Below are 27456 nucleotides of genomic sequence, written 5' to 3'. Positions count from 1 at the left end.
ACGACTAGCCCTCTCCCCAACACTACCGAAACGAGCGAGACTCCAAGGGATCAGGAAGACGCCGTCGTCCCTTTGGTGAACGTGGAACGGCTGACAACGAAAGTACCAAAGACTACAGCGTTGAGACATCTACCACATCGAACTTTGGGATGGCGGATGCAAACAACGCTGGTGCAAGTTAAACGATCGCAATCGTCGGCTGAACAGGAAGGGGGGTATAAAACTGTTAAACGAACTGATGTGTCTCATGGGAAGCAACAATTGCCAAGTGGCACGCGTAACCGGCCCGAGGGAACGACAAAAATCGGTGGTGAGGAACCCACAACAACGCGAGTGCATCCGGTGACCACTGCAGATGCTCTGCAGGTCTCCAGAGATGATGACGGAGTCGACATCGGGACGGACTACCAAAACCCGGACCACAACCACAGGGTAAGTACCGAAACAACTGTTTTGTATTCAACAGGGGACGGCAAAGACGACTCGTCCTCGAGCAGTGTCGAGCTAATGAATACTACCTTGGAGTCAACGATGGCTGGCGCATCACCTCTGCCTGGGCAGGAAAACCAAAGGTTGGGATCACCCGAACCTGAATATTCCCGACTTTCAAGAGCCCCCGTGAGAAAGACAACCACAGATTTCGTAGACTACAACTATACTCGATGGCTGCACGAACTGGTGATGATGGAAGGTGGATATAAGGTAAGAGAATTATCCTTGATCGATAGGATTATTATGGAAGGTGCAAAATTGATACCTATCATGGAACCAGTGGTTGTAATATTGGTGGTAACAGGGTTGGTTGCCCTGTTGATTGTGTTATGGGTAGGTTGTATAAGGTGTCGTCGACGTAGAACCTTAAGTCGTATGAGGAACACGAGGAGACGAAACGGAACAAGTCAATGGATGGCGATAAGAGTAATACGGAACACAACGGAGAATGACTAAATCTGAAGGTAAGAATGGGTGTTTGAGATTTTGAGATAAATGCGTGATTTTTATAGTCTGTTATAGGGAAGAATTGAAATGCGGTGTGACAAATTTGGTAATTTTTGGAATAACATTGTGATAGGTATTGGGCGTACAAAAAATAAAATGGCGGTGCATCGTTTGTCATAGGTATCTAGTGAAGTATTTTACGTAATGGGCGTAACCGCAAAAAACTGAAACCTCGTAACTAGAAATATGCTGAGTCATGGTAAGATAGCTATGTAAAGAAGCATAAATGAATGGCGGTGCTTCGTTTGTAATAGGTATCTAGTGAAGGATTTTACGTAATGGGCGTAAACGGAAAAAACTGAAACCTCGTAACTCGAAATATGCTGAGTCATGAAACATAGATTCGAGAGAATTATAAAATGAAAAAAGGATGACGTGTAAAAGTACTTAGTCAGTAAAGTGTTTACCATGACCGGGTAATGTTGGTGTATAGTGCACTAGTTCCGAAAATTTACGTTGCGCACAACAAATCCGAAGTTTTGACCTTTTTTTAGTCGTTACGCACTGTTGTCCAAGAGTCTGCGCAGTGAGTTTATTGAGTGTGCGCAGACTCATCAAAACGTGGAGCGAACAATGTGAGGTGTCTTGGAAACTGTAGGGCCCGTAACTAATATTTAAACATATTCGGGCGGGCGAACCCGTTGGTATGACTTCGTTGCATGATGTTATTTCGTGACCTCCTGTCTGCTTTATCAAAAAAATATAGAATCGCCCAACAGGGATATCGCCCAACAGGAATATCTAGTTTTAGATATCCGTGTCGCCCAATCGTACTAAACTAAAAGACGTACACAATTTCAAATTGGTATTTCTTCACTGGCATATAATTTTTCCCTGCCAGATGGAATTCGTCTTCTGGGGTTCGAATTGCCAAGACAGGAAAATTCGGTGCCAGTCATTTAGGCGCCCATGGACAATTAAACCTATATGTCTTTTGTAGGCTATATATAACGAAGTTTTCGGTGTTAATTAACTGTGAATACTCATTAAGGGTATGTCCTACCACCACATCATCTACTGCGAAGCCATTTTTCTCCAGCGCCCCCCCTCCATACCGCCCCCTGAGCCCAGCGCCCCCCATATCGCCCCCTGAGCGTTTCCGCCCCCTTCAAAATCGCCAGCGCCCCTTGGGGGGCGCTGGAGGCAAGGTTAAGAACCACTGGTGTACATTAATATAGGCTATCACTTCATTGGAAGATAGGGTTGGAATTGGCAATATGACGTCACGAGGTTCACGTTCGTGTTCACACAGAACCTTTCAAAAAGGTTCGCGTTCACACGAACCTGAACCTTTCAGAGGTTCACACCATCCCTACTGCCAACTGCCTAATACATAACGTGGACGGACAGAACACTAACCGGATTAACAATGGTCCTAATTTTTGACGGGTGTATACTAGATGCATTCCGTGGGTTTCTATAGTGGTATGATGTCAATACTGAGAATAATACTGATATGAATTTTCAGATTGTGTTATGAAGTTGCTGCATACGTATGTACATGTACACGTGGTTATTGCTATTAGTATAGCAATCGTTGAGGATTCTTCATGTGACATGGACGCCAATAATGATAATCCATGGCCCTATTTGGCGCCTTTTTTTGAGTTCAAAGCACGACAGGGAAACTCGCTGAAGTTTGCATGTATAAAATGCCAGCCGAAGAAAACGGAAATCTCTGCATACTGCAATTCCCCTTCCAATTTAGGGAAGCATATTATGGTAAGATATGATTTGTCTATTTCCAGTAATTTATTCGATTGTTGAAATGAGTTATTTGAAATAACTTATTTCCAACACACGTGGTTTAATATTTATTATTTTGAGCAAATCAATTTATAAAATCCAGTAACTATACCGGTATTGCTGTATGTATTAATGACCGAATATCTGATTCACTTAGGCTACTAGTTGTGAAGCATCAACATATTGTGCTCAGAAATTATCTTTAAGCTTATAAGTAGATCGTTTTTTTTTACCTTAAAAGGAGAAGATTTTGACATTTGTTGACCTTAAAAAAGTTAATTTTGACCTTGTGTATGTAGATTAGGTGTTTTCCCACATAATGTTTGAATTGTAGCCTACTACTTCTGTTAATTTCTGGTTGGAACTGTCAGTCCATATATGTTTTTTTGACCTGAAAACTGACAAATGTCTACATGAAAAAACTTCTATTTCAACAATCTGGACCTATGAAGAATTCCAGTAGTTACATCACGTATTGTGGTAGAGATAATCAAAATTTGTCGTAGTTGAGCGAAAGCTACTCTCCTACATTCTCGGGTAGAAAGTGTATATCCTTATAATAAGTAGTTTGCGAAGAAGGGAGAAAGAACGTTCAATAGCAGCATGCAGCTGTTGACTGGTTGCGTACACTGCTGGTGACACACCGCGTTGCTTCATTTTGACAATGTTGTCTATACATCACAATTATTCATCATGCGCTTATTGAAAATAGAAGCAGCGCCCACGCAGTCTTGCAGACTTGGACAACTAGAAAATTTTCAGCTTTTCTGAATTAGATTAGAATTAGAATTTGAGCATGAAAACATTTCACAAATTAGATTTGAATCGGATTACTGGCAATTCGCTCTAATTTAGTGAAATTAGACAACTAGAATTATCTAGTTGTCCAAGTCTGCAGTCTTGCTTCAGTTATGATATTGCGGTACGTTGAGCATAACACCATGTAAGCCTATATATTTAATATGACAGTTTATGATTTACGCTAAGTAGATAATGGGCCGCCTACAATGGTATGCCTATAAAGTAGGCTGTAAAATGTCAAATGATAAGTTCACTGAAAGTGAAAACATGATAATTTTCTTACCTAATGCCGCAATTTTGACATGTCAATAAATGGCCCTACTTATAAGCAATTTGAGTGTCCCTTCTGGCTGGATGTTGAAGTTTCACCTGGCCAATGAAATTAACAGCATATGCCATATTACGAATATAAAATATCTGTTATTCCTGATATTTTGCGTAGTTTGTAATATTTTTGCACTGCAGTCGAATAGCAAGTATATTTTTTACGTAATTTGTTACATAGGCTATGATCCCCTTCATTAAATCGGTCTGCCAACTACCCCTCCCGTAACTAATATTGAAATTGTTCTGTGCTTTGTCTCTGAGAAGTAGGTCAAATTTGTTTGATCATGTAAGTTCACATACATCTAAATTTTGCACGTATTTGAGGTTTTCCGGTAATAAGGTGGTATTTCCTTCTTAGGCGAAGCATGGATCAAAGAACCATGAATATTATCAGGATCTGACAAGAAGAGCAAAGAAGAGAAAGATTGCTACTATCAACACTGCCACCACCAGAAAACAGAGAAAGCTAACGGATGTGGAATTTAATAGGAAAGCTCCCCAGGACAAATTTGAAAAAAATCTAATGCGTCTGATTGCAGAAGGTGCCCTACCATTCAGTTTTGTAGAGTTACCCTCATTCAAGGACCCAATGGGTGATTTTGGTGTTCAAGTAATCAGTAGAGCAACTTTGAAGAGGAAGATGGACGAGACGGCAAAAACGGTAAAGGAAAACCTTATTACCGCAATGAGTAAGGTCGACTACATTGCAACAACGACGGATTGCTGGTCAGCAAGACGTCGAATCTATATAGGAGTTACTGCTCACTGGATAGAAGATTCCAACCTAGAGAGACAGAGTGTCGCATTAGCGTGTCAGCGCTTGAAAGGCTCACATACCTATGATACGCTTGCAAGTGCCATTGACGATGCGCATTCTGCATATGGCATAGGTGATAAAATTGTGAAAACAACAACTGACAATGGCTCCAATTTTTTAGGGCTTTTTCTGTGTTTGGAAATAATGATGATAACAACGACGGCGACAGTGATGGCAGTGATGACGAGGAGGATGCAGTGGAATTTGCCAATGCTACAGAATTACTTGATGAACAACCAAGTTTGGAGTACAAACTACCGCCACATCAACGTTGCGCTAGTCACATTCTACATTTGATTGCTAAAAAAGATGCACTGGATGCTGAAATGAAGGATGAAAAATTCAAAAAGCTCAATCGCTCTACTTTTGGAAAACTATCTGCGGTGTGGAATAAAGTAGGCCGTTCTACGTCGGCTGCCGAGATTGTGGATGCTGAATGTGGTATTCAATTCCTTCGGCCAATCTGTACAAGATGGAATTCGATGTATCTAGCCGTGGAAAGAATTGTAGTAATATTGACCAGAAACAGAGGGGAAGCAGCACTGAGGAAGGTTTTCAATTCCTTCGAAGTGCCAATGCTGACTGCCGTAGAGCAGGATTTTGTCAACGATTACTGTGCTGTGATGAAACCGGTTGCCAAGGCAATTGATATACTACACTCGGAGAAGAATGCTTATATGGGTTGGCTTCTTCCAACACTCCAGCAGTTGCTCTGTAAGCTTGAAAGAGCACAGGATTCATCTTCTCATTGTAAAACATTGGCAAATGCCAATATTACTGACATAAAAGTCAGATTTGCTACAATGATCGAAGATGAACAGTTGATAAGCGCAGCTATTTTGCTGCCAAAATTCAAAACTAACTGACGTTAGACGACACTACAATCCAAAAAGGTCTCGTGTACTTGAAAAAAAAGCTTTTGCAAGAAGAGAGTAAGCCATCCGAGTCAACCTCCGAAGAGGATGAGGAGGAGGATTTTTTTTCTGCGATGGAGAAATCCAGCCGCTCTGCTTCTAAGACACATACTGAATTGGAGACATACTTGTCCTCCAAATCTCGGGATATTGATGTGTTGAAGACATTGCCTGCCCTGAAAAAGCTATTTCTAAGACTGAATACAGGTTTGCCGGCATCTGCTGCATGTGAGAGATTTTTTAGCTCGGCGGGACTTATCTTCACCCCGAAGCGAGCAAACATTGGTTCCAACAATTTTGAGAACCAGCTACTCATCAAGTTGAATAATAAGTACATTTGAATGGTATATACATATACATATACATATTGAAATGAATCCGAATATTTTCGGCTGACACTCCTCAGGGGTAGTGGTCAGCAAACAGTAGAGCAGCGGTTCTCAACCAAACCAAATTTGCAAAATGATTGATAACCTTATTTTAAATTTTTTAATCAAAGGGAAAAATGAGGAGTTTCGCTTCTTGACTGTTAAAAACAACTTCAAGATGAGCTGCTAGATAGAAATGACTAGGTTGGATGATCATTGAAAAATCCGTTTCTCACTTTAGGTGAGTGAGTTGTCATGTAATATCATGAATGTTGCGATATCCAAAGGTGTCGTGGGAAGCGTTTCATGTTAATATTCGTCACCATCAATATTCGTTGAAATAGAATTTCAGCACACGGTAATATCGAATTGAACTCGTGGATTTTCGATACACGACCACCTATTTTAAGAAATGCAGCTGTGGAGTTCGATTTAAGATACTAAAGGGTCTATCCTATTTCTACATATTGTATGTTGTTAATTAGAAGAAAAGTCATTTACTGCTATTTATCACTAGCCTACAGTTAATTATGGCACAAGATAGATGACCGCTGCATAATAATTAAGCTAAATTTGAACTTAAATTTGAGGAGGTCCACAGGGATCCATGACGGTCCAGAAGTGGTCCGCAAAGACATATAGGTTGAGAACCACTGTAGTAGAAAATTCAAAAGAACATAGTTTATCAACAATCGTATCACAAAATATGACGTCACCAGCATGAAATTTTGAACATGAGAGCATTAAATGTAATATTTTTAGATAGTACACGAACTCCTTTTATTAACACAGCCTTGGCTGGTGTATTTAGATAAATGTCGACTCCTAGGCACAATACTCGGGTTCATTTCAATATGAATATACTATTCAATTGTGTATTGAAGTTCTGTATCTCCAGGAAGCTGTTCAAATAAGTACATCTTCAAATTGAAACAAAGAAGTTGCATTCATTGAACATTAGTGTGGTTGTGTATCAATGATATGACACCTCATTTGAGTGACAGAATCGTCATCTTAAGAGTTAGTTTTATAGACAGTCAACGAGAGCGTATATTTGACTTTTCTGAAACTACTTACTTACTTGAGTAGATTTAAAGTCAGTAAAAAGTAGTTCTACTTCAAGTAGTTTTGGGTTGCTTACGGAAGAAGTACTTCTACTTGTACTTGAGTAGATTTCTTCTTCGCTACTTCTACTTCTACTTGAGTAGCTTTCTTGACTACTTTGACCACCTCTGGCTGTCGCACCGGCGACTAACACCACTCGCGAAATCGATCTACCCACCATCGTGCGCTTAGAAATATATGATTGCATGATAATTTGATTGATCAAAGAGATTAGCAGACATGGGGACGCTTGTAGGACAAGGCAGTTTTCATTGTCTCCCTGATGTACGCCGAGTAATTAACTGCCTCGGAAGTGACATTCACAATTACAAACTCAAATTAAGAACAACGCCAGAGCTATCCATGTTTTGATTGATAAGTTATAACTTTCTAGCACCGCGGTAAAAATATATTGCGGTAGTGCAACGTTTCTGAATTAGCGAGACAATTTCATTTGATAAATATCAATGATTATAAATTCTAAGCTATTTACGATGAGTTGCGCTATCACAGGTGAGGCTTGGCCGGTCTGTGCCTCATCTGTACCTATTACCTCTCCTTTCGCGCTTTATTTTCGAACACAATATATAAATATTCCGGGATTTTGGGCATGAAAATACTCCAAATCTAGTCATTTATATATATCGATAGAAAACACCAATAATTATTTAAGGTTTCACAATTCTTTTTTCACTCACCCCAGACGACATCTGAGGCACTTGCCTCCTCTACCGCCACGTCCCTGACGTTTCACACCTTGCAGTGAATAGGGTTGCATTTAAAACCAAAATCAATTTAAAACAAACATGTTTAAAACAAGACCCTAATTTAATGCATTTTTTTTAAATTTCAAGCCATGACGTCACGAATTTTCAATTTTGACGTCATAGTGGATTGTCATTGACAATTGAAAATAAAGGGTATATAACTCCTTTGACGAAACATCTGTACTATTAATGTTGAACCGACTATATTTTAGGGTTCCAACCATCCCATATCGATATACGTCGGCTATATCTGGTAGTAATTGTCCGTAGGCTCATACAACATGTTTTTTGGAAAGTATTTACACAGTTATGGCATCATTTCACAACTTAAAAAAGACAAAAAAATTTTAAAGGCCTCTTTTTAAGACACTGTTTAAAACATTTTTCTAATAAAGTGTTTTAAAACACCGTATGTTTTAAATGCAATCCTAGCAGTGGGTATGTACTACAGTAGCGACGATGTTTGGCTCGCCCTAAGCATGCCGGCACTAAAATATGGCGCGCACTACGAATCCCATATATTAGTCCTACTAAAACGTCACGGGTTACAATTGTGACGAATCCGTTGATTGACATGTATGGCTCTTTGGGAGTTACAAATGCAAATATGGCTCTTCCGTCGAAAAAGTTTCCGATCACTGATCCATACTAAAGGCACAATGCCGTCGATGAGGGAATGTATGTACATGTAGAGTAGGCCTGTTCAAAAATAATTTTTTTCCCGGATTCCAGCCATTCACTGATTAAGTTGTCAGGTTACCCTAAAAAACGCTGCACACCAAATTTGGTTCAATTATAACAAGGATAGGACTTCGCAGATCCAATTAAAATTTTTAATTTATTAGGGAAAATTTGAAAAAATGTCAAATTTTTCTGCCAACCCCATGAAATTGTTGAGCTGTCTTCAAAGACAATGCCAAACAAATTTGACTTAATTCCGACCAGTAAAAGCGGAGTTATGTGAGTTTTTTGATGATAATCCTCGGATTATCCTTGATCGATCCGCGCATGTCAACAGTAGTGTTCGATGCTCGATGCATCTGGCACATGCTGTCACTGAACAATGAGAGCTCGGATCAGCCAAGATGGGCATCAAGCCAGAGATATCGAGACCATATACCTGGTTCTATTTCACATACCTGCCTACATCGTACCAGACAATGTACACTTGGGATGGCCGATATCACTTTCCACTTCAAATGCTTTTATCGCCCACTGATCAATATGAAACAAGTTACCGTTAATAATTTTTGTCTTCGATTTTTGGCTAGATCTATAAGCCCAGTTCACTAAGCGCCAAATGTAGCTAATTCAATTCTTCTCAGTATCGCTTGATATGGTTAGTAAAACATGTATTATTGCAGCTGGAAGCCAATTCGTACTGCCTAATACATACCTTTAAAATATTATGATGCGTAGGCTATGAGTTTGGCCAGACATACATTTGAAATATAAATATTTGATGCTTTAGGATATTGCTGTCGATGATGACAATGACAATATAATAACACCTTCACCCGACAACGTTATTCATTTGCAGGCCACATTTCAGGCATCGTTTGCATCTTTGTGTAATTTTTCGTTCATCAATCAAGTCAGAACACCCCAAAGAATGGGTGGAGCTGAATTCTCGTTGCTATTACATGGTCGCATTTCTGAACTGGTATCTGATAGGAATGTAGAGGTTACACCGATTTGTAATAAAGATCTGGGTTTCCGCCAAGGCTTGAAGATTAGAGTAATTGTTCCGTATGTTAGTAAAGGTTAGTAACCGCTGATTTAACTAAAATAATGTCCTAATATTTATAAATAAAATATTTTGATGATATGTCATTTCCGACTCCTGTACTGTGTTCTAAATATATTTTCTTTATTGTACGCGTTGGAGGTGAATTTTAAGTTTCCTGGAAGCCTTTACCATTGAAAAACCCATGTCCTGTTTCCCCAATTTAATCTGGTTTCGTTATTTCAAATCCAACCCAATATCTTCGGAATCCATTATATCCGATTACAAATCTTTATTGTAAATATATTGCGCAATGCGCATAAGTGATTGATAGCAAATCCAAGACTTGATCGATTTGACTATAGCCTACATGTTTTAATGAATCTAGAGTTCTAACTGATTGGTTGACGCTGATAGATACCGTTGTCAGGAATGATTCTATGTTACTACTTCAAGTCGTGGCGGTGTATTTTGCTTGTGTGACAAAAGTTCCAATAATAGACAAGATTGAATCGGTGAAGTATTTATAATGTGCGTATATGTGGTAAATGGTATTTTATCATTGTGTTATATTGTCCTTTTATGTGTTATTTTGTCCCACAGCTGCACATTTTGACTCCACCATTGCTGTTACAACATCCAGTCCTACACTCAACACTACAGCTTCTTTTGTTCAACCTGATACAACACCAGCTACGTCTGCAATATCTCCAACTGCTGCTGTAACATCCGCTGGTAGCAACACGACTGTGACTAGATTGGTTGAATCCAGTACTCTTCGATCTGCTATTGCAAGTACGGCAGAAACCTCAACGTCTGAGTCTATTTCGTCGGTCACTAGTATACATTCCACGACGAATACGGAGCCTCATACCAGCCCAAATATGGTTTCAGCTTCGACGACAGAAAGTTTAGTAGCCAGTAAGTTTGATTTTTTATGTTTTTGTTATACGATTTGCGTACAATGGTTTCACATTCACATGATCAAAATTTACAACAGTCAGCCTATCTTGTTATTATTCTTTCCTACGTATTTGCAATCTGTGTTTTGTATCAAGTTAGAGTTTACGGTAATTTGTTTGTCGTGAAGTTCAAATGTGGATTTGCTTGCTTGCTTGTTTTGAGGTATTCATGGTGTTTGTCGACCACTATGGTCATTTACACCAGGCCGATATCGGTAATTTTTTTATTCCGTAACTGCCGACTTATAGCACGGCCTACTTCTAGGCATTATGTAAGACACCGCTTTGCGGATGAGCGTGCAAATGTAGGTCGTTGGGCCGTAATCAAAGATTCAACTAAAATAATTTACACATATTTCTATGCGAATCTTCAGATCACATGACCTTTCCATGTACTTTATTCGAGGTACACACCCAATTCAATCATTGTGGCGTCAAATCGTATATGAGTTGGACTAAAATCTGATTTTCCTGGAAGTCTTTATAGTGGAGTAATCCATGTCCAATTTTTCGACTTTGATCTGGTTTCATTATTATTTCAATAGCGAACCAATATCTTCGGAATCCATTATTCCCGAATACAAATCTTCACTGTACATTAGTCATTGATTGCAAATCCAAAACTGAATCTATTTGACAACATGTCATGATTGACCTAGTCGGATTATAATTGATCTTGAGTTCTTGCTTGAGCGTGGTGTAGATTTGCTTTTGTGATAGAGGTTGAAATAATTGATAGGAAAACTTGAAGCGGTGAACCTTTGATAATGTGATTTTATGCGAAAAATAGTATGTTATTATTGCGAAATTTTGTGCTTGAAAGCTAGCTGCAGAGGGAACCAGTCGATTTCGGGATACACGTTTCCCTCCGCGCAGCCGGGACTTACCACATATTCAGAAGAGACATGTTCAAGTATGTAATGTATATGTATCTGATAGGTATATACCTTACTTGACAGTACTTGGATATGCTACGATTTGATATATCTCATCTTCTATGTAGCCTAATTGATAGTTGCTGATTTGAATCATTTGATAATGTGACTGGCACAAAAGTCCTAATCAAAATCCATTTGTGTACTGATGACCACCTCTAGTCAACTTTCGATTGAATTATATCTTCAAAATTGTTACCCTTCATACCCTGCAAGCGCATGCTAATCATGCCCTGAATGGACATTCGATATATTTTCTATAAGTAATTGTACTTTACGATATGATTCCCAGTGTGGCAGCAGACTGATTCTATGCCATGATAGTCATGCAAATCTGTAAAAAATGGCATTGTTCCGTGTCTTTGTGGCTTTTAGATATCAACACTGACTGTTCGATCCTCGGACTTATTAAATCTTATAACCTGACCCGTATGTATACAATTCAGCAATTCATTCATTCCAGCAATTGTGTTGATCTCTATCAAGTTAAAATGCTCTTTTGAAATATTTCGTCATAGAATGTCGTATTTTCAGTATCCCAGCTCTTGACAACTTTCCATAACATCGGTGGCATTTTCCCCGCTGTGTCCGTTTATGTCGAACTATATGATACCGACTGATTCATTTTTCATATAGATGGTGTAAACGCAGCGCTTGCTTCCATTCTGTGCTCAAGCGGAGGCTATTACGACGTGGCATCGCTGACAGTCTCAGAATGTAGACCCATCGATTCTGTGATATCTGCCGTAAGTTTATCAGTGATGTTGATTTTATATTCTGAATCCAGTTAAGGTTTTGTTCTTCAAGTCTACATCAAAAACAGGATTTCATGTCGCATCATTTCGAAATCTCTTTTAGTTTTTTGCTGTCTGCTATTCTTTGAAGTCATTCAGAAATTCGAGACTATCCCAATTGCTGACATTCAAAAAACATTCAAAAAACAACCTAACCGTTACCATCGCTGGTCAGCCCGTTTCCAACACAGAAAATATCAAATACCTCGGGGTTCCACCGGAGTCAAACATGTCCTGGAAGAGTGATATCCAGTCCCTAGACACTAAATTATCACCGAAGTGCGGCATGTTCTACAGCCTTACACGTTTCATGCCACCGGGGTCTTCTGATACTCTTAAATCCCTAATCCAATCGAAGTTAGAATATTGCATCCTCTGTTAGGGGGCTGCCATTCCAACTGCACTCAAACCACTGCGAAAAATACAATATAACGTACTCCGTATCATAGCTAGGGCTCCAAAGGAACCTGGCTGTCCATCCAAAAAGTTGCTGCTGAAGGGATTTGGTGTCCTAAACATAGAAGATATGTGGAAACTAGAAATCGCCAAGTTTATGTATTACAGGGTTACCAAATTTTGGAAATCTAAAAAGAAGACACTTTTTTAGAATTTTCTGACTTGAAAACCTGAGGATAATTCTCAATATTACCACGTCGTGGTCGGTTGACTAAAAAAAGTTCAATTTTCCACTCGGCTCCCGGAATACCCGCCGGAGCATCACTTCGGTGCTAATTTACGGCATCTCAGTCGAAGTTGCCATAAATATGACCAGAAATCTCAAAAAAGAGGACAAAAGGGCGTCCTCCGAGGACACTTTCTAAAAAGTCAAAAAGAGGACAAACACTCTTAAACGAGGACGTATGGTAACCCTACTGTATCAGTTCCGCTGCTTTGATTGCCCCGAATATATCAATGACTCCTTTACCTCGGAATAAAAAGCGCACAAGTACAACACACGCGCGTTCACGTCGTCCAAATATCATATGATCGACAAAATAGATTTATCGCTCGAACGAAATATACCGGAACTGACGTGTGGAACATTGTCCCGCCGGCCTTCCGACAGTCGACGAGCATGTCCACATTCAAGTCGAGGAACAGGCAGTTACTACTGAATAAAAACTAGTCCGGTGACAAGATTTCCGGACCACGCCCTGACCTATTGATCACGCCTTTCATGACATGACTCCCCATTTTGTCACTTGCTTTCTTCTAAACTATCTTCTTTGACCTCCTCTCTACATCGCCTAGGCCAGGGGTTCTCAGCCCTTTCTTGGCCGTGGCCCATTTTCCGATTTGAAAATGTGCTGTGGCCCACCTCTAATCTTAAAGTCAAATTTTCTCCTTATTTACTGATGAAATTAAAGTATAAACACGCCAGGCATGAAGTCGCGCGAAGCGCGTCGAAAATTTTCCAGTTGAATGAATATCTTCCAACAAACGACCAACGAAATAATCTTCTAGCTCCCCCAATTGGGGGTTTGGGTGAGACAGTTACGGCTCTGGTAGATCATATGCTAAAACTTTTGAGTATGTTATGATCGTCCGCTGCTCCATTCGCTTCGCGAAACACAATGATCGAATTCCCGCATATACTGCGTGTGATTGGGATTTTAGTTCCACTATTGAGGGGAGTAGTATAATCATTCTGGGTCAGCTTCAAACAATTCATTGGTGAATGGGGTACTACAGAGGAGTGGAGGAAGATTTTCTTATTATGCATGCTGCACAATGTACTGCATTGTATGTCACGTACTGAACCAACTGAAGTTGCGATGTCGCAATATTCAATCCAGTGATACCATCAATTCATGTGACTCCTCTTACATTATGTACATTGATTTACGGGCATGACATTTTAAGCAGACTCCAAATATTAATGCGCTCCGCTGAATCCTCAATCCATTAGCCTACTATTCGTTGCGGTGGTGCAGTATACCTCCACCAGAAGTTGCTAATAATTTGTAATTATGGCCATTTTTAACTTACAATAATACGACCTGTCGAAGTACACTAAATCCATACATCAATTACACTTCATTCCGAGTTTATTGCACACCCTTTCAACGGCACACGACATTATGACCCTGCCAGAATACTTGGTTACTTCAGCATTACCTTCCAGCAGGTATTATATACGCGAAATTATTTTAGTTCCTGTTAGCCATAGGTTATCATAGCCTGTGGAAAAGCCGCCGTTTCTGCCTCCCATTCTCGACTTGAAATGCTGCCTCCATACGTACTACTACGTCTCATCAGAGTCGGATGAAAAGCTTAATGTAGCCTACGTATAATCAACTAATATGAATTTATTTTTTAGCGATTACCACAACAAATATTACTAAACTTACATTATTTCTAAAATTTTCCAAATAGCTCTGTGGCCCACCAGTGGGTCATGGCCCACCCTTTGAGAACCCCTGGCCTAGGTCAAGGTGGGTGTCTGATTCCTAAGACTATCCTTCTAGTCGTTTAGAAACCTTCCTATCTTTTCATTGTATCGCATTGTATCGCATTGAACTGATGAAAATTGCTAATAAACCGAACAGAACAGCACAGAACAGATTTGGGGTTCGGGGCTTTTATTCACATAGGTCCACATCTGACCGTGGCAGTTTTAAAATCTAGATTCATGCATGTATCTGATACCGATGAAATCTGTTTGAGTCTGAATCCAATAGAGTTAATGAGGTTACATGAAGTCAGAAAAAATGAGGAAAATATCTTATCCTTTGCATCTCTAGTCTGATGACAACTAACTGGAACTTATTTTCAAAGCCTTTTGGCAATACTACGTTTAAAGAGCTCGATCACGCCCTGGCAAACGTGTCTGCTTTGGATGAAAACCAAGTAAAGCAAGTGGCGGGGTATCTCAAGAACATTTCCAATATTGATGCGCAGGTTTGTGGGGAATTATATGAAGTCGTATCGGTTCTTCGTTGTTGAATAACTCTATGAACTCGCATGGTTCGCTTACAGCAAAATGTGATTATTCTTTCAAAATGTTGTGTACCTTGTTGCTAGCGCTCAGAGTCCAGCGATCCTTTGATTAAGTACTCGAATGCCACTTTTTTATGACTTTTGACGACCTAATCGAAATGTTGTTGTTGTTGTTGTTGTTATAATCAGTATTGAATATAAGCCTTGTGGACTTACTGATTTTGGATGGTTAGGTCATCGCATGTCTCATCAAGATTTTAATGTTCCAATTTGACAGAGAAAGTTTCCAACTATGATTATATTATTTGATGAAATTATTTTGACGCTTGGTATTGAACAGTCTTACCAATTGACTTCAGTATTCAACCCACTGTGCGAAGCCTTTCATCTCGTGTGTATTTCCAGAATTATTCTCAAAAGCAAATCACGGAGGTAGCGTCAATATTCAGTCACCTTTCCGAATACTACAACAATGCTGGGGTAACAGGTGAGTTTTATCACCTTATTTTGATCGACTCAAGTTTGCATAATAAATCCTAAACGTTTGCTTGCCGCCAGCTGTCGAACGTGTGGAAGAACGTCAGAGCTTGGTGCGTTCGTTCGGCAGGATTTCGAGACGATTAGATTCAGGGAATACTTCAAGCGTGGCGGTGCTTTCTCCCCGTGTTAATGTGGAGGTGGGAGCCATTGCAATATATTTCCGGTTTCTAATTTGCAGTCGGATGCCTTTCAAATTTGTTCTTATATGTTTTATTGGGGTTTAGTCAACTAACAAAATGGTTTCTGAAATAACTTCGTTTTTTGATAACTGACTGTTTAGCCGCGCTCACGACACAGTGGTAAGATCACGGTCAGGTCACAATGTCATTATATTCAGTCATAGATAATGTAATATTATGTACCCATGCCTTACACAATGTAATGTGGACCTACGTCCATTCTTAAACCAATCGGCTACTCAAAGGCCAACTATTGACTTTGCATGCTTAAATTTTGTAAACTGGAACGTGGATTTGCAATATGGAATTGTTCCTGTATGACGGTAACCGAATATATATTTCCAAAATGTTACATATTGGTGGTGTCTTTCACTAATTGTCATTGGTCGCAAAGATGCATGGCGCAATTTTGAAATATCCACCTCCAATCAACTGCCCGTCTGAACTATAAGACACTGCTCCCAATCCACCTTTAAAAACTATTTACTCTAGTATTTTCCAAACTTTTGACTCCCACTCGATGTATTTTGACACGTCTTGGAAATCGCTTCTTGTAATTGGGTTATGCATGCAACTTAATGTTCTTCCAGATAGTCCAGAAAAATGAAACTTTTGAATCGAAATTATCGACACAGCTACCAGAACGAAGTGCTATTTTTGAACTTGATCCGAATTCTATTTTGACACGCCTGATCGATATTTTACGAAATAAGTATGTTCATTTTTGTGAAGGTCAGCGATATCTCTGAGTTCGACACTCCATACGTTTTAAACGCGACGTTTTACGAGGACAAAACTTCCAATTTCAAATCGTATCCGATGACGATAACAATACCTAAAGGAGCGCTCGCTCAGTCGCGATTGATGCTATCTACGTTACGTGTTGTCTCCGTCGGTTATAGATCGAGCGTCCTTTTCCCTTCCGAAAAAACAACTGACTGGGCGAGTATTATCTTGTGATTGTGGAATGATATTGCTATTTCTGATTAGTGATTCTGGAATTTGAATATACAAGCTATGTCTGACTGCTGTATGGCAGAGATGAGATGATTTAATATTTTAAAATTTAAATATAGTTCAGGATTTAGGATTTCAATCTATGTCCGAATCCAGAATTGATTTCGTATCGTCTCCAAATCTGGTAATGGCTGATATGTGCCGGAAAGTCTCAGGAAAATTGAGTATAGTCGAAAATCCGACATGTCCCCAAGTGTCGCCAGCGATAAATTTACGACACCTCGATTTTATCAGATATTTAATTTTATACTGATATATATGTTGCGCACTGATCATAATGTATTCGGCAGTTGAACATACGTATATATTTTAGTCACGCGTCTTTACGCAAATTTACCTAATCCATGCAATTGAATAGTATATTCATATTGAAATGAGCCCGAATATTTTCGGATGACACTCGTCAGGGGTGATCGTCAGCAACTAGTAGAGAATTTCTAATAACACCGTATATCAACATTCCTATAACAAAATAAGACGTCACCAACATGAAATTGTGAAAATAAAAGCGTTTATTGTGCTATTTTAGATGATACACGAACTCTTTTTCTTGGTCCGTTCACACTTTCATTTGTGTGCCTTGAAGTCGACTTTTATCAAAATCCACCAGCGATGGCTGTTTCAACAACAGGAATTCGTGTACTATCTAACAATATCACATTGAACGCTCTCTTATTCGAAATTTCATGCTGGTGAAGTCATATTTTGTGACAAGATTGCTGATACACAATGTTCTTTCCAATTTTTTGCAATAGTTGCTGACGACTACCCCTCACAAGTGTAAGCCGAAAATATTCGGGCTCATTTCAATGTGAAAATACTATTCAATTTATATTGAAGTTCTATACCTCCAAGAAGCTTTTTAACTCTCTTAATGCTGAAATTTAGATTTATCGCACCGAGAAATTTAAATATTGCCAGATCCATTTGTTCGTCGGAGTTGTTGCAATTTAAGATTGCATGGTTTGTAGTAGCTAGGCAGCTGTCTTTGCGGTCGGATGAATGGGGTATGTAGTTTCCGTCATATCAAATGTATAAATTCGTCAAATTGCTTCCCCTTACCGTACGAGTTTGCTGTTGAGGAAAGTTCTTGAAATATAATTCCTTTCGAATGAAGTTTAATTCTTTCACCAAACCTTGGACAAATCATTTTAGCAAGGTCTTGCAAAATGGCAGTGTTTTTTCATCATGTGAAAAATGAGCTATCATGCATCTCGTGTCCATATCTATGTGTTGTATAGTTTTGAATGTCGGTACACGCGAATTTATAGCTGAAATCGTTTGTTTTTACTTCGTTATTTGCACTTGCAGGTAATATCCAGTAGTATTGGGGATTCCATGTATTCGTTGGAGGACATTACATTCTGCGAACCAGTTACTATCACAAGTAACAATATTCTGGAGCCAATGGGGCGGCATATTGTCAACAATGAGGTATTTTCCAATTTCAATTTTCTATTTTTATTAAATTTTTATTTATATCCAACATAACAAAATTAGTTCTACTGGCAATTGTATTTTTTTTAATTTTCTTTTCTATTGGTTGATTACCAACGTGATTCAGTGTTTAAATGTTATTATAAAATTGAGATTTCTATGGAGTAGGACAAGGGTTGCATTTCAAACAAAAATCCATTTAAAACAAACATGCTAAAAACATGGCCGACCACATGTTTTATATTGTGTTTTTCGTTCTTTTCTAGCCATGACGTCATAAATCTTCAACTGTGATTGGCATTCACAATTAAAAATATAGTGTAAATATGACCTCATCGACGAAAAGTGCTTCCGACAACTGCCATAAACAGACCAAAAATATCTTTAACCGTGCCTGCATCGTTATGCGGCATTTTTACGGTCGGCGTTCATCAGCATCAGAACACTCATTCCGTACCAATAATCGATATTTACGTGTTATAACTGTCAAACCACGATGACTTAGACTGGGTTCGAGTCACTCCATATGGTATACGTCGACTATATATCGGGTGAAAATCGTCCGTAGACTCATACCTCATGTTTTTCGTAAGTATTTACACAATTATGGCATAATTATACGTTTGAAAAAAATGTTTAGTTTTCATTAAAACATGTTTTAAACCAGTGGTTCCCAACCTTTTTGCCTTCATTCCCCACTTCAGCTTTAATCCGAGCCTTCATTGCCCACCAGGACCGTAACAGCTATTTGTCAGCCCCGCCAAAAAGACGTTGGTCTTGGGCCCCCAGAACCTCCTCAGCCCACTGAGCCTGTACGCTTTTGCCGGTAACTTATCAGCTGCGTTGGGTCTACTGTTTAGTGCGTCGCCTTACTACGACTAAACGCGCAAAATTTTTATCTAATTCATGTTTGAATCAGACAATATGATCGGAAATTTCATATATTTAGGTATCAATTTTTCACCCCTCCCCTCAGCTCACGTGATCAGATTTACCGGCAGAGCTGAGGGAGGTGTGTTGAAAAAGGTAGGACCCCTAAATAAAAATTGAACATCTTCGGGCGGACCCGTTGGTATGTTGACTTCGTTACATTATGCTATTTCATCACATTATGCTATTTCATCACCTCCTATATCTGCTATGTCAAAAGATATGGAATCGCCAAAAGTAAAAGGCACACACGATTTCAAATTGGTATTGCTTTTCTGGCAAATTATTTTTCCTGTGGGATAGCATTTGTACTGTAGGGTTCAGATCGCTAGGACAGAAACATTCGGCACCAGCCATTTAAAGCCAGCCAATCAAACATATATATTGTATATGTATCGAAGTTTTGGGTCACCACAAGGGCATTCCTTCTCGGCCAAGGTCTTCTCGCTGCTGATCTTTCTGTACACACTTCTCGGAGATGCATGTTACATGGCCTATAACTTCATATGCCTTGGTGTGTTGTGGCGCAGTAATGGCCGACGCCCAAGTCTACATTTCCATAAATTCTACGTAGTTTCATGGGGAAAGGGTACCGAATAATCGGATATTCGGCAATATTAAATCGCGCTAGGCGAAAATTTTTCGAAAAAGGGGCATAAATTTGAAAAAAATACTTTAATTTATGTTAATTCACGAAATAATTTTGGGCCCCTTCGACCTCGCCCCCTCCCCAATTGGGGGGTTTGGGGTGCGGCAGTTACGTTACCCATCATTTTTGTCATCACAGAGCAGCTATTTGCTGGTTTGACATACACAAGACACACAACCACACACCAGTACGCAAAAAACCGCCTATAACTGCAACATAAAACGAATTGTGAACCAATACCAGTAACGCTCATAATTTCGCGAAAGCGTTATTTCACGTCAAATTAATCGGGCTGGATGCGTTTGTGACCAATGTTCCCTCTACTTTTTTACGATTCTGCGCACACTCACCAGCTCACTGCGCAAACCCGTGCAGTGCAGTGCGTAAAGAGTAAAAAAAGGTCACCACTTCGGATGTTTTGTGCGCAACTTGGAATTTCTGTGCGCAGAGACCGTGTCAGCACTGCGCATTTGCGCACGTGCGCAGCTTAGAGGGAACATTGTTTGTGACACTATCATTGGCCATCCAGAGTCAAAAATGAGGTTTTGAGAACAACACGAAATATAATTTTCGATACATACATTCCAGAGCAGTTAATTGGTAGCGGTAATTGCGCCCGTGTATATGTCGATTGTCCTGTATATTATTTTGAACAAATGCGTCTATTCCCCACCAGAAACCATTGAATTCCCCACCAGTGGGGAATTTCCCACCGTTTGGGAACCACTGTTTTAAACCAAGTGTCTTAAAACACCATTTGTTTCAATGCAACCCTAGGTGCGACCCGATTATGACATTTCTATGAATACAGGTTGTAGGTTGTAGGTTGTTACCCTGACCTTTGCTGAGAAATTGGGAACAAAGAGTGTAATATCACAGCTCTCGCAATTCGCGACATTTAAATTGCGTTCACAACGCCGGAACAGACCTATAAAATTGAAAGTCGTTCACTAATTGAAGGACATGGTCATCCACAATTGCTAGTTTGTATGCGTCACTCTTGCGCGTAAGGCTTACGGCAGATCTGACGCATGAATATCCAGATCTACTGGACTCGATTACCATGTTTAATTTTTGTGGTGAATATTTATAATTAATTATGGGTTGGGCTAATTTCGAATGCAAAATGCAGAATTGTAGCCTAAAGGCCTATGTTCGTTGTCAAAAATAGATTATTATTAATTTTATTTGTGGATATTTCTATTGTTGTTGGTTTTCATATACAAAAGTTTGCAAGTCATGACATATTAACGGAGGTACATTGAAAGTCATACAAAGCAATCTGGCATATAACCTATACTGCTATATTACAGAAAGTGGTCACAAGTTACGAATGCGTGTTTTGGGATTTCAAAATCGGGAATTGGTCTACTGAAGGATGTTCCTTGTTGTCCAGTGAACCTGTTACTTGTCAATGCAATCATTTGACAAATTTCGCTATTTTGGTGGTAAGTGGATTGGACGAATAACATTTTTAATTAGTTCAGTATCGTCGCTTCAAAAAGAGTTTGAATGCTTATGCAGGATGAGCTCTGTGCTAAGTTTCATGCGGATAGCACGACTGATTTCGATCCATTTGTCATCTCCATCGACAAATGGGTAGCCTCTGCTATTTTCCGTATGTGGTGGTAGGCCGTAGGGCAGGGGTGTCAAAACTACAACCCGCCAGACGATTTCATCAGGCCCGCGAAGCGATTTTCTTAAAGTACTGTATTATCCAGCAAAATTCTGACAAATGTTGAGAATTATAGTACGAAATACATTCATGAAGACAGAAAATGCCCAGTATGTTCATGTACTACATTATCACCATTCGACAGCGGTGTTACGGTTTCACTGCGATGACCATTAGAAACAAGTCTCTGCCATTGACACCTAATTCCTAGAAGGAAAAGGTGAAGACTGAGTACAGATTTTGTAGAGAAATGGACCTAATCTAGGGTTACCATATGTTCGTTCTACTTTAGGAGGATTGGTCCTCCTCTTTAAGGAAATCGAAAATGTCCTCCGAGGACTCTTGAATGTCTTTCTTCTGGAAATTCCTCCGCGTTCACATCCTTTGACAGCTATCTAATGGACAGAATGAACTGGACATCGCCATAAATTTCGCGAAATATGTAACGTGGTCGTTCGAGCATGCAGGTCCTTCGGGAGCCGAGTCAGAGTGATGATGTTTCTTTTTTTCAATCAACCCAACAAGATTTCCATTAAATATTTCAAAATCAGCTGTTATCAATTTCAGTAAATTAACTTTCATGATTTGATAAAAGTGTCCTCATTTGTCGCTTCCGAAATATTGTGACCCTACCTAGACGTAGTTATTCACAGAAGTGAAAACCCCAGTTAGAAACGGGTATATGCAGGCAACATGGAGAATATATTTGTTACAGAGAAACATATTTAATATATCTGTAGTCGCTTATGACTTAACAGCTCCTCGACTTCCAGAAAAAATCGCGATATAATAATCATGAACCAAATTTAAACGTCATAGTTTACAGTTAACTCTCGTGTATTCCTCATAACGCATACACAGGACCATTGCCAGATTACGACTGAAACAAAGCCATCATGCCAATATGTCAACGTATATCATCGTCACTGTTTTGGCAATTTATATTGCTGTATTTAACCGACCAATCATCGTCATTTTGCCAATTCTATTGTTTGCGAATAAAGGTGTTGATAGATCGTAACGCTATTATCCATTAGCTGTGTAAGTGTGTAATTGTGTCTTCAAGAGGACAACAAGGGCATGGATTTCGAGGTAACATTTTTTAGCAATTTAACCGGTCCGGCCCGCGAGCGATTTGAAGGTCTGAATCCGACCCGCGACGCAACTTGAGTTTGACACCCCTGCCGTAGGGTATGAATCTGAAAAGCTGTATTAGCGTCTTTATGACACTGCTACAATCATTAGGCATATGGAGAACGTAGTGATTAAACGTCTACTCAAGTTGAAGAAGTGGTGTACTATTGCAGACAACTTGAAACTTAATCACATATCGCTGCTGAAGATGACTTGAAGAAGAAAACGCATGCTTTTAAAATATAGATGCATAGATGTATAGATTGAACAACGCTATAATTATAACAGGGGTTCAGTCAGAGTAGCCAAGAAACACAGTCTCGGTTGAAAATTAATCATTTTTGTAGAGAAATTACGATATAGTCAAATGAAATGTTGTGGCCTGTATTGAAGACCGAAAATGCTTTGAGTAAAGACTGGAAATAGATGTTCTGGAAAACATATATGTTGAGTTGTATGGCAGTTCACTATATTACATCCGAAATATCTATTCGTAATCTTTTTCAAGACTGAACAACTCAAAATATACTACTAACACACGGCGGATACTAATAGTACTTAAGAGGTGTCAGTTGTAGTTGCAGATGAGATTGTGATGCAGTAGGCCTACTGTACAAATCCGTAGAACAATTTGGCTACGAAATAATATGTATGTATGTATGAGTATGTGATTACCAGAGCGAGTTTATGACAGTTTTGCAACTTTTCTACAGCTTCCGACAGCTCCTAAATACTTGGAATTTATGTGTTATGATGTTTTAAGCTGTTTTTAGGAATTTGATACCGTATCTTTTTGCTACATTTTTATATTTTCCATGCATCTTTTTACTACAACTTGCGCAAAATATACAGGAGTGGTTTAAGACTATGCTATAAAACTATTTCTAGTAGCCTATGCCAGCAAGCAACTTCATGCTCTGTGGAAATAAGTTTTACCATGCTACGCAAACTGTTAGCAAACGATCGTCATTTCTCCCCAGACAATTTGAAGAGATAGTTGGCACTATATGAAAATAGTTCGCTTGATTAATCCTTCATGACCCTTCACGAATTCACGAAACCTCTAAAAATACGTTTTCACTGGGTCACAATTTTCAGGTTATTGATTTTGATAAAGTCGAAAACACTTGAGTTTTGCTGCAATCAATTGTGTAAGTTTGAAGAGTGTTGTTTGTCCAAGGAGAAGGGGGGGACAGGCTATACCGTTTGGATTTTGGAGGGAAAATTATCCCCCATTTACGTTATTTTCCTATTGCGTACCTGCAAAAGCGTAATTTTTGCCGGTCTCGCCAGGCCGTGCGTGAAATAGAGAAATACCAAATTTGATTGATCCGCAGGAGCTGACACCGAATATTGCCATGTAGCTTTCAAACCTACATATCGTAGAATGTATGCGCGATCGATTGAAGAGTTTCGTGAAGGTTGAGAACTTCGTAACCACACTGGGAACATCGTCAAAACGATTGCGCGGTCGCATATAATCGAATAAATCTATAGAATTATTAGAAAACATGCAACATGCTCGGAGAAAAACTTGCCATTCACTGAAGCTTGATTTAGAACAGGCAAAGTCAATAAATTCTACTATTAGCAAACATTTGTTGGCTAATTCTTTTTGTAAGAAAATTATCGAGACGACAGATGTCATGTTGTAGGGAGAGGCCGTTGTCACTTTTATTTGAGTGCCTTGGATTCAACTTTTATCAAAATACACCAACCTGGTTTGCGCCAACAGAAGGAGTTCTTCTACCATCGAAAAATTGTACATTAAGCTTAACGCAGAGGTGGGCAACCTTTTTGCTAATCACGGCCGCATTTCGATTAGCCTACTTCTGTAGCCTACAGCTGCATTCCTTGGCATATCCGTAATGAACTAACTGGACGCAAAATACTTGCGTTAAAGTGTCCATTTCCGGTGAATTCTGGGCTATTTTACTTTTCATAGCGGCCTATTATACGCACCGAAATTGCGAGTCGTAATGTTATGAATAGTTACCGAGATTGGGTATGGTCGCGTGAAGCGTGAAAATTTTTCAGATTCACGAATAAATTCCGTCATTAATAGTAGTAGTAACACTTATTACTGTGAAATATTTATCCTTTCTCAGCCCATGTGATCACATTCGCCGTGAGAGTTGCTAGAGAGAGTGCTTTTGAAAATTTAGGGCATGATATACATGATAAATGCATCTTCGGGTTGGCCAATTGTTATTAGTAACTTTGTTGCATGCTGTTATTTCTTGACCCCCATCAGGATTTTCGACATGGTGGACATATATTGGGAATCGCTCAAATGTACCAGAGACAAATTTCTGTCGTGAGCACAGGATTCCGATTCCGGTTCAGATTCGAAAAGTCGCCACCATGTTAAAATCGAAAGTCTCATGGAATCGCCCGGAACGGGACCAATATTTCAAGATTAATTAAAATCTCTCAAATATTCGGGAGTGAATTCGTAATTTCAACTGGCGTGTCGATGGCTGCGAACACATACTAGTTGAATTACGTGTCGACGGCCGCACAAAATCCCTTTTACGGCCGCAGGGTTGCCCACATCTGACTTAAGCGATCTCTTCGCCACGATTACTGGAAATTCAATAACTGTGGTATCATATTTGGTGATACAATTGTTGATAAACAATGTTATTTCCAATTCTCATAAGTTGCTTACTACTATCAAAGACGAATGTCAGCTGAAAATATTTAGGTTTATTGCATTATAAATATACTCTCCAATTGTATAATGGTCGATTGAACAGGGATGAAAGAAACGGAACAAGCAGACAACCCTGAAAATCTTAAACTGTTTGCTTTTACAACGAAACATTTCGAGTATCTCATACCATGTAATGAATATATTAAATGCAACTTTTTGCTGCAACTTGTGATAAAATTTGGTGCAACTTTCTCGAGAATTTAGTGCAACAATAACTAGCCCTAGTTGCTACTAATCGCGACTGTCTGACTAATATCTTCTGTTTTGTGTATGATTTTTTTTGTGCTTGAGCATCGTGCTTATTTCTCTCTTTAATTTTCAGGGTCGAGTTGTGTTACCTGAGAGCACAGCTCTGAGCATAGTAACGTACATCGGCGTTGGACTGTCTATACTTGGGCTCCTTTTGACTTTGCTCACCATATGTTTGATGCGGTAAGATAATATAAAATTTGGATTCGGGATTATTAAGGATATTAACTTACAAATATTTAGTTTCAGTTATCATATGTTAACTCGTATTTTGTTGAATTGTGGACTCAGCCAGTCATAAACGAAGTAGGCTTTTTGAGGGCCCGTATTCAGAGACACGTCTCTATCTCAAACTCAAGTCGTGCTCGACGGAGCAAAGGCTGAGTCCAGCTCGATTCGAGAGAGCGTTTGGGTATTCTGTTAGGATTTCGAGCGTTGCTCGGTTTCGAGTCAAACTAGAATCACTAGATAGATTAGACAGCTTGATGACTGCTTGCAGACGTCTGCGGTTTTGTAAATTGTTCGCGATCTGGCAATTCGCGGGTTTAGCTGTGATGTTGGTTGCCTAGTATTGCCTTCAATTACGTCAATACATTATATTAGAATTATACGCTGGATGTTTAGACGAAATAACACCGCTCAATAGCATGGCTATTTGACATACTGTAGTAGCCAAAGCAAATATTTTCAAGTAATGAAACATCCGACTTCTTCCTGAAGTCTTCACTCTTCAGGCATAGTCACAAGCTATTTATTGGATTACTTATGATGGGTATTGGTACCGCGTTGTTGATGTTTCCGCCGTACACAGGGACGGATGGTTTTATCAATTGTATTGCGATGTTCGAACATTGCGTACATTCATAAAGCGCCAGGTCATCTACCATCGTGTATTGCATTTGTCCGCATCGCCGAGGATTCGGTTCTTGTTAGGATTGGATGATCGCTATTGTAGAGAACAGCTTGTGTGTGGTTTTTCAGTAACATTCATCCTTCATTCGTTGTTACATATCCTGATGCTACGTATAATATTAAGTGATAAAACAGAGCGTGGTGAGGCGTTAACCGATTTTGCGAATCCATCGTAAACCTTTCTGATGAAAAATGTCCACCGATTTGGGAATAGCCTACCCAACCAACGACGAAGCCATACGGGGCTAGAACATGATTTCCTTCTTATAACGGTGCCATATATTACAGTCGGAATTGTGAATTCAGGCGCCAAACATGCTCACTGTGCAATTTCCGCAATTTATTCACGGCCAAACCGTCAAAAGGACAATGAGTAAGGCCTTGAGTCTGCCCACGGCTTGACTCGGTAAACGCTTGCTCAAACGCCGCATTTCGAGATCGACTCCAACCTCAGATCGTCATTGAATACCATAACCACAAAAGTACAACTCGAAAGAGCGCCAAGTTCGACTCCAGTTGAACTCAAACTCGTACTCTCGCGTCGCTTTCTGAATACCGACTCAAGTTGACGCAAAATGAGTTTGAGCACTGAGTAAGGTTTTGCCAACTAGCTTTACTTACTCAAGTGGCGATGTTTTACACTACTTCCGATTCCATTTCCCTGGAACAAATGTACTGTTTGAAAATGCTCGATTGTTTCTGACTTCTTAATTTACTATTTGCAGCAGTGGTTTTTGACCTTTTTTCCTGCATCGTCCATTTCGGAAATTGCCTTGGCCGCCTCCCCCTCCCATATTTTGAGGAAGGGAGTAAAACAA

The 27456-nt window shown here is 39.4% G+C and overlaps 2 protein-coding genes and 1 pseudogene across 3 annotated transcripts in view; all 3 read left to right on the top strand.

Moving 5' to 3' along the window:
• LOC145435036 (uncharacterized) overlaps window positions 1-12688 on the top strand; it is a 131157-nt gene extending 118469 nt beyond the window's left edge. Inside the window, exons 5-7 of the mRNA XM_080312317.1 lie at window positions 10173-10490; window positions 11355-11444; window positions 12103-12688. Coding sequence (XP_080168443.1) covers window positions 10173-10490; window positions 11355-11444; window positions 12103-12257 — 563 coding nt within the window. The 3' untranslated portion in view covers window positions 12258-12688. The remainder of the gene's footprint in view (window positions 1-10172; window positions 10491-11354; window positions 11445-12102) is intronic.
• The window catches only part of LOC145435014 (uncharacterized), a 281315-nt gene that overhangs the window by 245708 nt on the left and 8151 nt on the right, over window positions 1-27456 (top strand). Inside the window, exons 15-20 of the mRNA XM_080312272.1 lie at window positions 15606-15687; window positions 15759-15877; window positions 16652-16861; window positions 18248-18370; window positions 21266-21400; window positions 25800-25909. Of these exons, the coding sequence (XP_080168398.1) occupies window positions 15606-15687; window positions 15759-15877; window positions 16652-16861; window positions 18248-18370; window positions 21266-21400; window positions 25800-25909 (779 nt within the window). The remainder of the gene's footprint in view (window positions 1-15605; window positions 15688-15758; window positions 15878-16651; window positions 16862-18247; window positions 18371-21265; window positions 21401-25799; window positions 25910-27456) is intronic.
• Window positions 2327-7074, top strand: LOC145435037 (uncharacterized; annotated as a pseudogene). Its single transcript, XR_013913670.1, has 3 exons — window positions 2327-2721; window positions 4232-4415; window positions 4485-7074. The product of XR_013913670.1 is annotated as an uncharacterized LOC145435037 (transcript).

The sequence above is a fragment of the Botryllus schlosseri genome, chromosome 3 (assembly GCF_051294905.1).
Source record: "Botryllus schlosseri isolate E-star chromosome 3, Bs_hap1, whole genome shotgun sequence".
NCBI lineage: Eukaryota > Metazoa > Chordata > Ascidiacea > Stolidobranchia > Styelidae > Botryllus > Botryllus schlosseri.
The sequence above is the reverse complement of the archived record's forward strand: the minus strand, read 5'-3'. Positions and strand labels throughout refer to the sequence as shown.